Here is a 16626-nt window from a genome sequence, read left to right on the forward strand (position 1 = left end):
CATCGTCTGTACAAACTGAGGCCTCCCACACCAAACCTCCTGCGGGAACCCTGCCCACAGCCATGCCGACCTCGCCCACGTACACTGGAAGAGCACGTGGTCGATCGACTCCTCAACACTACATGTCCCGCACTCCGCAGGGATCCCCCAACCTCGCCTGCTCAGCACTGCTCTCGTCGGAAGGCGGTCCCATGCCACCTTCCATAAGAATAGTGCCGCCCTCGGATGAAGCCCAGACCTCCAGATCCAAGCATAGTCCTGCCCCGGCTCATGCTCCTGCAGGATAACATCGGCGAGGTCTCCCAGACTGACACTGGACCGGCAAGAGGTGCCCCAAACCCTGACATCAGGCCCCCCGCAACCTGGCACCGGAAGGGACCGGATCCTCTCGGCTAGACATCCTCCAAACAGCTGACATAGCCTAGCGTCATCCCATGCAGACTCTCCTGGGGCAAGAAGATCGGAGACCCGCAACCCCTCCGCTGCCTCAGCATCGATCATGGTCGGCCAGCACCTCAGTGGAACAGTATCCACCCATGGGTCCGCAGTCACGTCAATACTCCGCCCGTCGCCAATCAGCCACCTGGTATTTGCTGACACCGTCGGCAGATACCTCCCAATCTCCCGCCACATGAAGGAGACACGTCGCGCTCTCCGTGCCGCCTCTGAGCCCCCACGGCCATATCTGGCCGCCATCACCTGACTCCACAGCCCGTGTGGCTGTAACAAGAACCGAGCTGCATGCCGAGCAATGAAAAGCTCGCGCCGCTCCAGTAGGGACTGCACCCCGAGGCTGCCCTCACTGGTAGGCCGGCAGACATGCTCCCAGGCCACCAAGTGCACCCCGTGGCCTCCGCCGTATGACCCCCACAGAAAACACCGCAGCAATCGCTCGACCCTCAGCAAGGTCATCTTCGGAACCACCGTGTTGGCCATGAGGTATACAGGCATGGACCCCAACACTGATCTGATCAAGGTCAGTCTCCCCATCATAGATAGGGAGGCCGCTCTCCATCCCTCCAACCTGCTCTCCACCCGCTGCACTAGGTAGGAGCACTCTGCCACCCGCAGTCTGCGGCCTGTGATAGGAACTCCCAGGTAAGTCAATGTCTCCTCCTGCTGAGGTATCTGTAGAATCCCTCGGATCTCCTGTCTGACCCTGCTCTCCGTGCTCGGGCTGAAGTGGACTGCTGACTTGTGGAAATTAACTCTCTGACCTGACGCCGCGCAATAGTCCGCCACTACCCTCCGAAGGACCCGTGCATCAGAAACCCGCGCCCTGGCCAAAAGAAGGCAATCATCAGCGAAAAGTAAGAGGGAAAGAGGATTAGCCCCCGGGGCGGGGACATAGGCCTCGAGCTCTCTACGGGCACACACCCTCTGCAAATCACGAGACAAAATGTCAGCACAAAGAATAAACAAATAAGGCGATAGAGGGCATCCCTGGCGCAGCCCCATGGTGGACTCGAAGAAAGGGGAAGGGGTGCCGTTGACCAAGATAGAAAACCTTGGCCCTCGGACACACCCCATGATCCAACCGATCCACTGTCTGTGGAAGCCGTACGCCTCGAGTACCTGCTGAAGAAATCTCCATCTGATCCTGTCGTAAGCTCTCTCCATATCCAGCTTAATAGCCATCAAGCTACGTCGCTTCGATGCTCGCTGCAGATCCCACATCATCTCCTGGGCCAACAGCACATTATGGGAGATGTTTCTGCCAGCTATAAAAGCCCCCTGCTCCTGACTGATAATGCCAGGCAGTAAGGGCTTCATCCTACGGACCATTATTCTGGCCACAACCTTATACAAGGTTGTGCACAAACTAATGGGTCTGAAATGGCCGGGCTCCGCCGCCTCCTGACGCTTCGGGATGAGCGTGATGAAGGTAGCCTTCCAGTCATCCGGCATCCTCTCCTGAGAGAAGAAGCACTGAATAGCGTCTACCACTGCTGTCCGAATGATACCCCAATACTGTCGGAAAAAAAACGGGGGGAACCCGTCCGGACCCGGAGCCTTGTCTGGAGCCAAGGCCCAGACTGCCTCCTGAACCTCCTGAGCAGACACTGGTCGGACCAGGGCTGCGTTCTCAGTGTCCTCGATTCTCGCATCCAACCTCAAGGGATGGTCTCTGACGCCGGACTCCTCATCCGCCGTCCATCTGTCACGGAAGAAGTCCAATAAAACCTGGCGAATGGCAGGCTCACCTTCCACCCGATGTCCAGACCCGTCTCGCAGCGAGTGGATAGTGCTCCGCTGCCTCCGGATAATCGTAGACCGGTGGAAGAAGCTAGTATTGCGGTCACCCTCATGTACCCACTGAACTCGAGATTTCTGTCGCCAAAAGATCTCGTGCTGCCGTAGTAGTGAGTGGTGGGTCGCTAGAAGCCCCCGGAGATCACCCATGTCATCCACCGAGAGCTCACCTTCTAGATCTTCTTTCCGCTGTAATTCAGAGATCGCAGTCTCTACCCCCTCTACTCTCCGGAAGATATCACCCACAGTCTCGCGATTCCACCGCCGAAGACGCCTCTTGGCCAATTCTAGTTTGCGCGACACCCGGTGCATAGCATCTCCACGCACCGGGATGCGCCATGCCTCACGGACAATATCCCAGGACTGGGGGTATGATAGCCAAACCTTCTCAAAGCGGAAGGGGCTATGATGACTAGGTCCCGATGATGTGGAAATCAGCAGGGGGCAATGGTCTGAGGCGATCCGAGGTAGGTGACTAACTCTGCAGGTAGGAAAACGGAGGATCCAGTCCGGGGACGCAAAGGCCCTATCAAGACGCTCCCAAATCCTAGCACTGCCAAGCTGATTATTGCACCAAGTAAACTGAGGTCCAGAGAACCCTAAGTCCACTAGGCCAGTACGCAACACAAAATCGCGAAACTCCCTCCTGTCCGCTCTATCCATAACGGCTGCCCCGCCCCTCTTGTCGCTCGAACTCAATATGCAATTAAAGTCGCCAACTACAACTGTCGGGACACCCTGGGCTGTAAGGCTGGTAATCTCCTGCCAGAGGACTCTCCTGACCCTATAATCCGTGCTCGCATACACCCCACACAAAACCCATGGGGCAACATCCGGGGCCGAAACAACCATAACTACCTGTTGGGGGCAGTTGTGGAAGACATCAAAGGTCGCCACCCCTCGCCTCCACAGTAGCAGGATACCTCCCGACAGCCCTCGGGAATCGACTGCGTATGACTCCCAGTCCCTCCCTAAGCGCCGTCTCAAGCGTACAAGCCCCTCACCAGATAGCCGGGTCTCGCAGATGAAGCAGATCTCCGGACTATGAACTTGCACTAACCGTTTGAAGGATGACATGAAGGACGGCTTGGCCGCCCCCCTACAATTCCAGGCTAGGATCCTCATGGATCACAGTCGACATAGTCGGCCTCTGACCCATCCTCCCCCTGGGCCGCGGGGCCAACCTCAAGCGTGCTACCTGGGCCCTCCCACTGCTCAGCAGATACGACCTACATGACTGCCGACCTAATGCGCTGCACAGCAATCGTGTGGTCAGTGCCCCCTCCCGTCACCATCGGTTCGGCCTGGCACCCCTGCGAAAGCGGCACGATATGGTCCCTGGCCCCGCTCCCACTGGGTGCATCCTCCCGCTGCTCATCTCCAACCGGAGGCCAAGGGCCAAACCGGAAGACTCCATCATGGTCAGTGCCCACCCGCACATCCCCAGGCGGAGCCCCACTCGTCACACCCAAAGTGAGAAGAGCATGATCGTCGTGTGCGGGGGGGACCCATCTCCGAATCTGCTCCCTGATGAGGACGCCTAAACCGAAAAGGCCCAGCTGGTTCCTCGCTCTGGCCCTGCAGCACCGGTCCAGTCTGACCCCCCAAGCCCGTATCTGAGTGGGCCTGTGGGCCTAATACGGCATGGGCCAAAGAGCCAACCGCGGGCTGGGCCTGAGGGCCCAGCGCCCGCGGTTCCCCAACAGACCGCGCGGCCCATCGGCCGCGCGCGTCATCGCACGGGCCCAGCGTAACCTGGGCCCGCTCGACCCCAGCACCGGGCGCTTTCAGCGCGCCCGGCGCGTCCCTAGCCCCCGGCGCGCTGCTGGCGCAGAGCGCGCCACCAGCGCCGGTTGCGCCGACCGCGTGGGCCACACCCGCGTCGCGGCTCGCGCCCCGGCCTGCCCCCACCGGCCTACGACCCCAGTGCCCGGCCTCGTGGGCCCGACTACGCTGGGGAGGCCCGGTTGGGTTCCCTCGGCCCACAGGTACAAGGGCCAACTGGGCCCCCCGCCCGGTACCCCCAGTGGGCCAAGGCCCGCCTGCGGCCTGGGCCGCTTTTGGGTTTTGGCCCGGGCCGCGACCGCCCGACTGGGCTCAGAATCGGCCACAATCGGGGCTTTGCCGGGTCGCCGACTCAGCCCCGGGTCCCCAGACTCGGCCAGGAGGTCATCGGCCGAGTCCACCAGGAGGGGGCCGAAGGATGCATCCGGGTGGCCGTCCCCCCCAACGGCTAGCAGGGACCGGCGGCGAGCCACCTTCGCCGGCTTCTGCCAGCCCTCGGTGTCCACCGGGGACACCGGCATAGCTGGTCGAGCCGCCGGAGACATCGGCCGAGTCGAGGACAACCCGGGCCCCGAGTGCGCCTCGGTCGTCTTCCCCAGCCCCGGGGGCCGGTTCTCCCGCGAGACACGCTGCCGTGTCGCCACCATCCAGGGACCGTAGATCGGTCCCTGTACGTTCTCCCCGACGCCCGGAGCTGGCTGGGCAGGCCCGCCCCCTGGGTCCACCGCCGCCGCAGAGGCCGAAGCCGAGCCCCCCGAACCCGAGCCCCCCCAGCGGTAGCGGTCGCCGGAGAGCGGCAAGCCGCTACCTGGTGGCCCATGCGCCCACACCGGGAGCACACCGGGGCGTTTTCGAAGACGAAGGGCTGCCATCTCACCTTCGTCTTCCCCTGGATAAGCACTCCCGGCAGCAATGGTTTGGTGGTGTCAACCACCACCCTCACCCGGACGAATCCCATCGCCTGCCGCTGCTCTGTGAAGCTGTCCACAGCTACCGGCCGGCCCGCCCGAGCGGCTATAAAGAAGATGGTCGACGTCGACCAATATTTCGGCGGCAGACGGGGTAGGCGGAGCCACACCATCGCCATCTGCACAGCCTCCTCCCCGGGTTCAAAATCCGGAACCCATGGGGTCATGGCGAGGAGTTGCCCGGCCACGACCCATGGGCCCTCGCTCAACGCCCGGTCCCGGTCCTCCGTCGACCGGAACCTCAGGGCGAGGTAGCCGTCCGCAAGCGGGACGGCCACCACCTCTGTCAATTTGGTCCGAGCGGCGACTTCCTTCGCCACCCACTCGGCTGGGACACGGCGGCCGAAACTCCGGACCACCGCTGCCCGACCTTCCCATTCGAGCCGGGCCGCCGCGATCGGCTCCTCCGGAGGATGCAACACCTCCGGGAAGCAGCGGCTCAGCCGCTCGACCTCCGCGGCCGTGGGCCATTGAGTCACCCACGGCCCCGGCCTCGCCCAGGCTCCAGACCTCTTACCAGTGCCTCTCGCCGCTCCCCCCGTTGCCGTACCAGTGCCTCTCGCCGCTTCCCCCGTTGCCGTCCCCCTCCGATCCATTGGGCGCCCTGCAAGGAAGAAGACGGTAAGTTCCGTCAAGCTGTAAGTTTCGTCGAGCTGTAAGTTCCGTCGAGCTGTTAGCTTGTTCCGTCGCAAATCCTGCCACCCGGATGGACGACCGGCCTCCCGCGACACCGGAGATCACTTCGCCTAGGCCGACGTTAACACCGACGGGCAGTTCTCCGGCAGGAAACTATCCGTTGGAAGTTTCCCCAGAGCTCTGTTCCGTCGTCAGACCTCTCCTCCAATCTATCCTTGGTGCCAAACAAAGGGCAAATGAGGGTAGAAGTAATTATGGGTATGGGAGTGCAAAGGGGGCTGGGTTATATCTTTTGCATAAAAGAATAATTAACCTTCCTTTGAGGGAAATCACCATTGGATCATCCACCACACAGATCACAAAGCACTTGGATGATCGTCATTCATCCTTTGATACATATCTAAAAGCGGACAACTGATGGTCCAATGGCAAGGAGAACAAGCCATTCTGCAGGGTGATTTCGAAATTGCAGATATTTGGTTCGATCAAGCTGCTGAGTATTGGAAACAAGCTATAGTACTTTCTCCAGATAATTATATTGAAGCACATAATTGGTTGAAGATCACGAGGCGTTTCGAATTCAAATAAAATCACTCTTTTGTTTAATTCATTAAAATTGAGTGTTGGATCCATCAATCAAATACAATATATCATTCTTATGAAAAGATCCAATCAAGAATTTCATTATATCTCTTTCTTCTAAGATAGAATATTTTAGTATAGTATCTTATAAAGATGAATGATATAAATACAGTATAGAATAGATTACGTCCGAAGGAAGATTAACAATTCTTTTGCGCGCGAGATATACCGCCTGTCCCCAATGCAAAGAGAAGCAAAAGCGGACATAGTCTGACGACAACTTCAACAATTTAACCTTCAACGTGATCTTAACATTAACGAGGTGATGAACGGTCGGAATCGAGCCGATCAATTTAGAAAATTTAATATAAAGTAGGTAGGTTTTGGTGGGTGAGAGAGAGCGAGAGATTGTTCCAGTAATGTCCCCAAAACTAAGGAATGAACTGTCAGAATCCCATTCCTTGATTAGATGGGCCACTCCAACTATAATGCTTTCTACTGAAACAGTGCAAAGATTTTCCAATCCAAAACTTTGTTTTGTCTGCTTTGGAAGCAAACATATATCAGGTCTCGTCAGATTAGTTCACCAAAAGACTTTTTGGCAGGCATCTGATCAAAAGAGTGGCTTCGCCTGGCAACACATCTACTCCAAACATCCCATGCTTCTCAGGCAAGCATGCATAACTAGCCTTCGGAGACAAGCAGCTCCTGGACTTAAAAAGCCAATGACCCATCCCCCTTCTGAGCAAGTACCACAATTACACCGTAAAGGCCTCATGATAGCTCAACCAATTGGCTCAAATCCCAATTCTTTCCTCCCACAACTTTGAAAACCTTCCTACGCGTGTGAATGAGTCACACGTGTGAGAACTAAGTCGTGTCGAAAGATCTGGGGTCTAATCACCGTTGGCAAGTCGATCATTTGTGCTGTTGCCGATCTGCGGTTCCATCAGTGCTTTTAGCTACAAGGTTACACTCCTAGGTCTGTGTCACTCCAGCTCAAATGAGAGGGAGAGACGACCTTCAATGGTATCTCATGGTGCTTAATAAAATTCAAGAATATAAGTTGTTACATGGGAGGGAGGAGGGGGGGATATCATATGGCCAATGACGTATCCATTGATCAATGTGCAAGTATGTATATGAGTTGGATGTGAGCATTAGGAGGGTGTAAACAGGGTGGCATTTGGTGTTGAGAACGAATGGCATGTGTATGTGGAATATAACGCAATTATTTATAGATTATTTAAATACACAATAACATGAAATATTTTTGGAACTTTGTGATGTCAACTTGCAGGGTAGCAGGTGAGGGTACTAGCGAGGCTTTTATGTTATTACCATAGCAATGGATCCTTGATGATATATGTCACCATAACCGCTTGAGTATTAAACTAAAGTTCCCCATGATTGTGGCTCTTTGTAATGCTTCATTCCTTATAATGAGCTTAATAAAACTTCGATTGGGGTGTTGTTCCAATCTTTTGTCGCAAATACAAGTTCTATCTGGGGCTTCTTTTGTTAGGACTGTAATTTTAGATATATTGGAACTAGTTCTATCCAATAGAGTAAGAAATTCAATCAAAGACCGAATCTACACCTGACTCTTGGTCATTTCTGATCTCTACTAATAGCATGTGTTTCGAGAGTGTCCTGGCATAACTGGAGGACGCTACTTTTTGCTTCGGGACATCTAGGGTATAGTTAATGGTGACATTATTTTTCGGGCAAAGCATGTTTTTAGAGAGGCCAACAGAGTTACGGACTAGGTGACCTCCTTTGTTGCAAATCATTCTGAAAGAATTTTTTTGATAGGCAAAACAGAGCTGCCTCGGGTATTTCGTGATTTGTTGTATTTTAATTTTTTTGAAAATATTCATATTAGATAGATATGAACCATCTAGTATAGCAAAAAACATGGTATGTGTTTATAGATTTAGAAGTAAACTAAGCAATGTGGACTGCCAAACAACTTGTTACATCACATTCGAATGTAAATTCTTTCATTGCTATTTGCCAGCTAATACTTGCAAATCACCATATCATTATAAATCCTCAATGCTTATCCATGCTTTCTATGATCTAGAAGTTGGGACCAACAATTCAAGCATCCTGCTACCTAACTCCAATCATATGGTTCTTTTTTAAAACTCCAAATTACATGGATATTGAAACTAATGGTTCATGGACAGATAGGACTCAAAATTTAAAAATACAGCTAGTTGAAAAATATCAGAAGAAGACAGTCATGATTATGGTCCTCTAAATGAGACAGTGACCCCCCAACGAGGCCATTTGGATACATAAAACTGCAGCAAGTTCACTGGCATTCTGGAAGCAGCGTGCTACCACATGGCTTCCAACCAATCACATAGGTTTGGGAAAAACTAAGGGAATTTTTTTAAGAAAAAAAAGGTCACGGAAAAATTCTACAAAGCAACAAACCGATAACCAAACCGTCTTTAGTCTGACGTGGACGAGTAGATTGGTGCGAGATGGGACAGAGAAAGCATTTGGTACTTACTTTGGGCCGCATAATGATGCTTGCGATAAATAATTAGGTTTCCTGCTGGTCCCCCCTGCGGCCCCTCGGATTCCATTTCAAAATTCGAATCCCCCTAAAACCAGACGTCCGTTATGGTCTCCGTCAAGAAACCCCGATCCCTTCCTTCCCCTGCCCGTTATATAAACCTTCTTCCCCTCTCAATCCCCTCGTCGTAGACAGATCTCCTCCTGCTTCCTCCAGCGCCATTGCCCGTCCGATCTCTATCAAGATGCGCGAGATCCTCCACATCCAGGGCGGCCAGTGCGGCAACCAGATCGGGGCCAAGTTCTGGGAGGTGGTGTGCGCGGAGCACGGCATCGACGCCACCGGCCGCTACCTCGGCGACTCGGATCTCCAGCTCGAGCGCGTCAATGTCTACTACAATGAGGCCAGTTGCGGCCGCTTCGTCCCCCGGGCCGTCCTCATGGACCTCGAGCCCGGCACCATGGACAGTGTCCGATCCGGCCCCTACGGCCAGATCTTCCGCCCGGACAACTTCGTCTTCGGCCAGTCCGGCGCCGGCAACAACTGGGCCAAGGGCCACTACACTGAGGGCGCCGAGCTTATCGACTCCGTCCTCGATGTCGTCCGCAAGGAGGCCGAGAACTGTGATTGCTTGCAAGGTGAATTTTTTCTTCATTTTTATACTCTTTTTTTCCCATTTTTTTGGGCTATGGACGTATACCAACTCCGATAGAAAAATTTGTTTCTAAAATTATTATAATTTGATTTCATGATGCATCCATCTTATTTTAGTATCATGTTCTAAGTGATCTGATGGCAAAGAAGAACCGGTTCTTCTTTTGGTGTTTGCTTCAGATCAACCCATTTTCCTTATTTTTTCGTCTTCTTGATTTCTTGCAGGGTTCCAGGTTTGCCATTCCTTGGGAGGTGGAACCGGTTCAGGCATGGGCACCCTGCTCATTTCCAAGATCAGAGAAGAGTACCCGGATCGCATGATGCTCACCTTTTCCGTCTTCCCGTCGCCGAAGGTCTCCGACACGGTCGTCGAGCCTTACAACGCCACCCTCTCCGTCCACCAGCTGGTGGAGAACGCCGACGAGTGCATGGTGCTCGACAATGAGGCCCTCTACGATATCTGTTTCAGGACCCTAAAGCTCAGCACTCCCAGCTGTAAGAATACCCCTCTCCAAATCCTTTAAGAAAAAAAACATGATCTTTTTTCTCTAAATTTGACGAGCTTAATCGGCGGCGGCAGTTGGTGACCTGAACCACCTCATCTCTGCTACCATGAGCGGTGTTACTTGCTGCCTTCGCTTCCCTGGGCAGCTCAACTCTGACCTGCGAAAGCTTGCCGTCAACCTCATCCCCTTCCCCCGCCTCCACTTCTTCATGGTGGGGTTCGCTCCTCTAACCTCCCGCGGATCGCAGCAGTACCGTGCACTCACGGTCCCTGAGCTCACCCAGCAGATGTGGGATGCCAAGAACATGATGTGCGCTGCCGACCCGCGCCACGGCCGCTACCTCACGGCCTCCGCCATGTTTCGCGGCAAGATGAGCACCAAGGAGGTGGACGAGCAGATGATCAATGTGCAGAACAAGAACTCATCCTACTTCGTCGAGTGGATCCCGAACAATGTCAAGTCCACAGTGTGCGACATCCCCCCGACTGGTCTCAAGATGGCGTCGACGTTCATCGGGAACTCGACCTCGATACAGGAAATGTTCCGCCGTGTCAGCGAGCAGTTCACCGCCATGTTCAGGAGGAAGGCCTTCTTGCATTGGTACACTGGAGAAGGCATGGACGAGATGGAGTTCACCGAGGCGGAGAGCAACATGAACGATTTGGTGTCGGAGTACCAGCAGTACCAGGATGCGACAGCCGATGAGGAGGGTGATTATGAGGATGAGGAGGCGGATCTTCAGGAGGATTGATCTGACTTGGCACCATATTGCTTCCTCTTTTACAGCGTGCTCTCTTCGATAGTTGTAGTTTTTGACATTTCTTATGTTTTCAGTTTGAGGTCTGTTCTATACTTCTATTCTACTATATGGTGTTCTGTAAGGGGTTTTTCATGTATTTTGATGCAATATTCAATTGCAAAATGTTTAGTGTCTTGGATTGATATCCAGAAATTGACTAATGCTGCTGAAGTTGGACAGCAAGGATATGTCATGAGTGATTGCATAGTTCTTGTATCACGCAAATTCATGCAAGAAGGAAAAATATCATACGTGAAAAGAATCTCAAGCAATTCTGTCTTTCTAATCTATGGAAATGGCAAAAGTGTGAATTATTGCTAATTACTTATTAATAAACAAATGTGAAATTCAAACAATAAAGTAGGTAAAATTGAATAGTATGTCGCCTCCAAGCATATCAAATGTATGTATTCTTAACTATTTCAAGGGTAAAGTTTATTAAGCATAGTGCTATTCAGATTTCTAACTCGATATATTATCACATAAATGGTGATCTAGAGGGCTTCTTTTGCTTTCTTGACCTCCTCCATAAAGGTATCATATCATTGCTTGAAGTCAAAGTGTTATTATCTGATGATGATGGTGCTGGGAATTTGCTTTCTGATGTTGATGGTCTTGACAAAGCTTCCTTCACCTAAATTTACATAAGCAAAAGAGAAATATAATTATTGCAACATCAAGCAAAGTTGGATGAGAAGATGTAGTTCGAAGCCCTTAAGACTGCATCAATTTGAAAATCTGGCATCATTGAATTGGTTGGGTTCTGCCTACCTTGCAATGGATGGAACAGAATTGAAAATCTGCGGTAGGCAATCTGAACATACATGTCTTGCATCGTCTGGTGTTGGTTGTTGTACGAAACTCATTTTGATTTTCATTCGCTAACCTACTTCCGATGCAGATCACATAATCTCCATTGTTCATAAGTTTTTGGATGTCAGAACTATCTATGCGTTCTTTGATGCTCTCCTCTCGAACTGCCTTCTTGTGTGTTGTATTGAATATCTGCAATAATGTGTACCAAAAAAAAAATCTGCAATAATGATGAAATGCATATGGTTCGATGGAAAGGCCATAGAATTTACTTACCATTGATATATTGAAGCACAAAACCTTTTTATGTTCTATGATTCTAGAAAACCAATGAAGCTTTATTCTGGTATGGACATGGCTTTGGGGAACCAATTGTTGCCATGTGTTTTACATGACACCTAGTGGACAATATCATTTAATTGTATGTGTTATTGTTACTATAGCAATAGCAAGATTATGTATTGGTAATGCCCAATTGAAATTAGTGCAAGAAATAGAAATGACAAGGAATGTGCACCCAATCTAGAGATGCAACTTGGTTAAACTCAACCTAAGAATATTAGCCTAGTCTACTCACCATAGAGGTTTTATGAGCTTGGTCAGTGTTTGGCTAAAAAGTCTCAACCCAACCCTAAGTTGCATCAGGTTAGGGTTTAGCTAAAGTTTAGCTTGAACCCAACCCTAACTCAGTTGGAATGTAATTCAATTTTATATGACCCGTCTCAACCCGATGTAATTTATATTTTTGTTTCACATAAAAAATCCTAACTTTTTATTTAACCATATTTTTTAGCCTTCTTAGTTTGACTAACAAAAATATGAAACAAAAAAGTCCAAAACCATTCTCCAATCTTAAATTTCCTATACAATTTCAACTAACCTAATTAATCTAATACTCCCCAACCCAACTCGACACTAAAATTGACTTAAGTTTGGGTTAAAGAACCCCAATTTGAGATTTGGTTGAGCTACATTGGGATTTGCCGTCAACCTGATCCAACGCGCTTGAGTTGCGACTCAAACTCAACCTAAATACTCAAGAATTAACCCTTTTTCTTTATTTTTCTAGTCAATAGCTGTTTTGCTTTGAAACATGTGAAGTAAGGAGCCAAAGTTTGACCATGATCTATAAGAATAAAAAAATCATGTTTTAGCTAAATCCATATGTGCAGTATTGAAAAATCACTTGCCTGAAGAATAGTGTGACTCTCGTGCTCTGACTTTAGCTTGGGATCACAACAAGAGGGACAGATTGGATCACCCAGACAATCGAGGCAATACATATTGCAGTCTTTACCATGTTGTCGACATTTGGAATGAAACTTTTTCTCAGCTTGTATAAGCGGCAACAACCAATGAAGTCGATCGGGATTGCAAATGAGACTGTACATGATATCCTCTGGACGATGCAGAAATAAGAAACGTCAATAAAGAATAAAGTTAAATTTATTTTGAACATCTTTTTAAAAATAAAAAGTACTATAATCTTAAGTGATATAATCACCATCCAAAAATATAAGAAAATGTGTATATTCTTCTTTCCATTCTACAAACTGTTGAATATAAGTATACTAAATATAAATTTTATAAAAAAATTATTTATATATTTTTTAAAGCAAATTTTGACATAAGTTATTAATTCTGAAATGTGTAAAGACAAATTGCTAGAAATTTTAGAAATTCCTGACCTTTATCTTATGTGGATCCTGGGGTTGCAAATCAAAAAACATTTTTGTTTCTATCATCACAATTAAATTAGCAAACCTGACATATAGGACTTGGGGTCAAAATGATGCTTTTGACTTAATTGAAAAACAAAGATGATTTTGATGCTGTAAAAAGTAAGTGTTGTGCCCTCGACTTGAGTTCAAGAATCGAAGGTTATATCAACTACTGCATAGTCATAGGAACTCTCTCTAGAAGCATACAATGTATCTCAACATAATATCATAAATATGTAGCAAAATAATTTAAATAATAATGTATAAACTTTATTTTTATAACAAGCTCAACATTTAAATATCTCACGATTCTAATATTATTAATGAACTCTTGATATAAGATAATATCTGTCAAAGTTCTACTAATCGCTTTTCCATATTGAAAACTCCGATCAAGCTAGTTCTTTGAAGCTATAAAAAAAAAATAAGAAATCGTATAATGAGTTAGACAGCCCAATAAGCAATGATCACTTTAGCTAAACAAATTAGGCAATCAAATAAATAATAATTTGTTTGTATGCATGTACTAAATACTATCAAATATTTTTTAAAATATTAAATTTCTTTTCATGGATTCAAATTCTTTCAAATATTCAATCCATCTTATTAATCCTTAACTATGACCACATCTTTTCTATGGCAGGAGACCGAGCATCTTCTTACGGTGAGCTGCTCATCATCTTATAGCAAGTCCTTCGGGACTGCGTATCTGCTTGTGGTATGTCGCTTATTATTTTGGACACAACCTTTAGGACAAATCATGTGCCAACGTACTAGCCTCTATTGGCGGAATCCTCAATATAGCCAGATAGAAATTTAAATAGTTTTAGGTTTATATTTTAGTTTTAAATCATGAGGTGTCAAAATCAATTAATAATATCCATAATAAGATCATATATCGTTATAATATTTCAAAATAATATATTTTCTAATAATATATGCTATGTATCAAATTCATGCATCATGAATAATACCACTCAAAAGTCATGAATATAATAATTTTATAAATTACTAATAAATTTAGAAAAAGTGAAACATTATTTACTTTGCGAACAAATCTAAAGTATTAGTCCGATTAATTTTAAAAGTCATTCCAAAATTCTAGTATTTAAAAATTATATTTTTATTAAAATTTACCATGATTAGCCCAAAAATAGAAACTTTAATTCCAATGCCCAGACTAACATAACCTAAGTGCCCGATACCCAGTCGGTCCTATCATAGCAGAATTTATTAACATCGATTAGGGCCCTTCGTCGAGGAGTAGAGAGAAACAAAATACAATCGAAAAGAGAGGAAAGAGAGGGAAAGCAATATGTAGGGAGAGAAAAAATCCAGTAGAGAGAGAAATAAGAGAGAAAGGGTAGGGAAGAGGGGAAGACTGAGAGAGCAGCGAAAAAGTCGGATAGAGAGAGAAAGGATGGGGAGGAGAGAGGAAAAAGAGAGAAATCAATGTTTTCTCGAAAGAGAGAAAATCAGAGAGAGAGAAACGAGAGAGAAAGGATGGAAAGAGAGAGAAAGCAATCATCTCTCTCTAGCCAAGGACGAGGAATGAAAAGGGTGGCTGCAGGTGGTGCCCGGGGTCAGGACCCACGGCCGCCCACTGTGGACAGCGATCGACGGCAACCCTTGGCCGGCGGTGAGGTGGAATCCTCCTAAAACAGGGGTTCCGCTCCCTTATCTCAAGGAATGAAGACGTCCCGGCGGTTAGAACCCCGACCAAGGCCAGGGGCCGGTTCGGAGGACCGGAGGGAGGCCTTATCGAGGAGAAGAGGCGGCGGAACCTGCCGGAATCGGAAGAAAAAGGCGTTGGTTTCGGAAAACAGGGGAAACAGGCATCGCCCTTTTCCGCCAAAAATCTGGCGATCTCCGGACGGAACAGAGCTTCCAAAGGTAACGGAGGAAGGAGAAAAGACTTTTCCAAATATTTACAGGTTCTTGCCTGGCTTCCGGCGGCGTTCGGCGGCGGCAACGGCGTCGATAGCGGTCGGCGATCGAGGGGAAAAATCTAAGAAATCCAGCTACGGCTTCAATCGGGGATCTGGAATCTACGCTGGGGGTGGAAGAGCGACCGTTAGGGCCTCTAAATGGATCTCGGCCAAGACCGGAATCCGGCTTAGATTCGGATTCCGCCCGACCTTCTCGGAGAGGAAGAAGACTCCGAACGGGAGTCTCTTCCCTCCAAGCACGTGCGAGGTACGTGCCATTTTTTTTTTTTTTGGTTCCCAAAATGGCTGGGCCGGTCAAGTGGACCGGGCCAGTCTGCTTGGTTTTACAGTAAGAATCCTGGTACAAATGTACAATAGGAGCATATAAGTTGAGTCACAAGTTTAGAATATGGAAACAAATTCGGTTAGGACTATTAAGTTTGGAACTTACAAAATTTTGCCAGCAATTTACCAAAAGTAGAAAGAATTATCAAATAATTAATTAATAAAAAAATTAAACATAGATTTTTTATGTATCAATGTGCATGAAAATAAGTGCAAAAGATGTAAGAATAAAAAAAAGATAGCCATGAATAATATTATACAGTATAATTATTTGAAATTCACAGAAAATTTGTGCAACAACAGTTGCAAATATCATGCCCTTAACCCATAAGTTGGTCAACCATGTAATATGGATGCACACTCCATAAAGCAAGAACTGTACATTCGTCATAACTTCAACATTATTGGACAATATGAACCTCATTCATAAAAATATAAAATAATCCATAACTCACAAATAATAAGACTTATCTAATTACAAATTTCAACTATTTAATTGGTATCGGTGTTTGCCAAGATCTCAAATTGTAGCTAAATACTAAGTATTTAGCGACTCCAAAGGAAAAGTAAAGAACCGGTGTGAGCTAATAGCTTAGTAAAAATCCTCATATATACACCAGCATAAATAATTTAAAATTAGAAAATTATAAATAATTGTTATCAGAGTAGACACAAATACCATAAATCATATACAAACCATCCAACATCGCTCATATAACCGGCACACGCGCATGCATATTATATCATTGGACAATCATTATTTTGAAAAGTGATGTAGCATATATTATCAAAGAAATATTTCTATTTAATAATAGTTTTAAATAACTTATCTTTTATTTTTCACTAACAGGATTCAGATCCGACAATAGTTAACATTTTGTTTTTTAGACTAACCATGGTCATGCTCTTGCCTATGACTAGCAAACCAACATACCATATTCCTACTCATAAAGTGGCTATCCACAATGCATGTTCCTACCCATGATTAGAGTTTGATGGCAAACAAAATGGACCGGCGCGCAAGAAGCGGCATCCCTTCTCCGTCCCGTCCGGCAGCTCCCCTTGACTCCTCAAGCGTGGTCACCCTTGGGGCGAATTTGAACCAC

General features: G+C 47.6%; 1 protein-coding gene across 1 annotated transcript; it reads left to right on the forward strand.

The window, feature by feature from the left end:
• The first annotated feature begins 8562 nt into the window (after nucleotides 1-8562).
• LOC103718066 (tubulin beta-2 chain) lies at nucleotides 8563-10985 on the forward strand. The gene is made up of 3 exons (XM_008806715.6): nucleotides 8563-9392; nucleotides 9634-9903; nucleotides 9989-10985. The coding sequence occupies exons 1-3, from the start codon at nucleotides 8999-9001 to the stop codon at nucleotides 10663-10665; spliced, it is 1341 nt and encodes a 446-aa protein (XP_008804937.1). The 5' UTR covers nucleotides 8563-8998; the 3' UTR covers nucleotides 10666-10985.
• Nucleotides 10986-16626: the final 5641 nt, after the last annotated feature.

Source organism: Phoenix dactylifera, chromosome 3, assembly GCF_051530095.1.
Source record: "Phoenix dactylifera cultivar Ajwa chromosome 3, Ajwa_hap1_PhDact_Kaust_v1.1, whole genome shotgun sequence".
In the NCBI taxonomy this organism is placed as follows: Eukaryota; Viridiplantae; Streptophyta; class Magnoliopsida; order Arecales; family Arecaceae; genus Phoenix; species Phoenix dactylifera.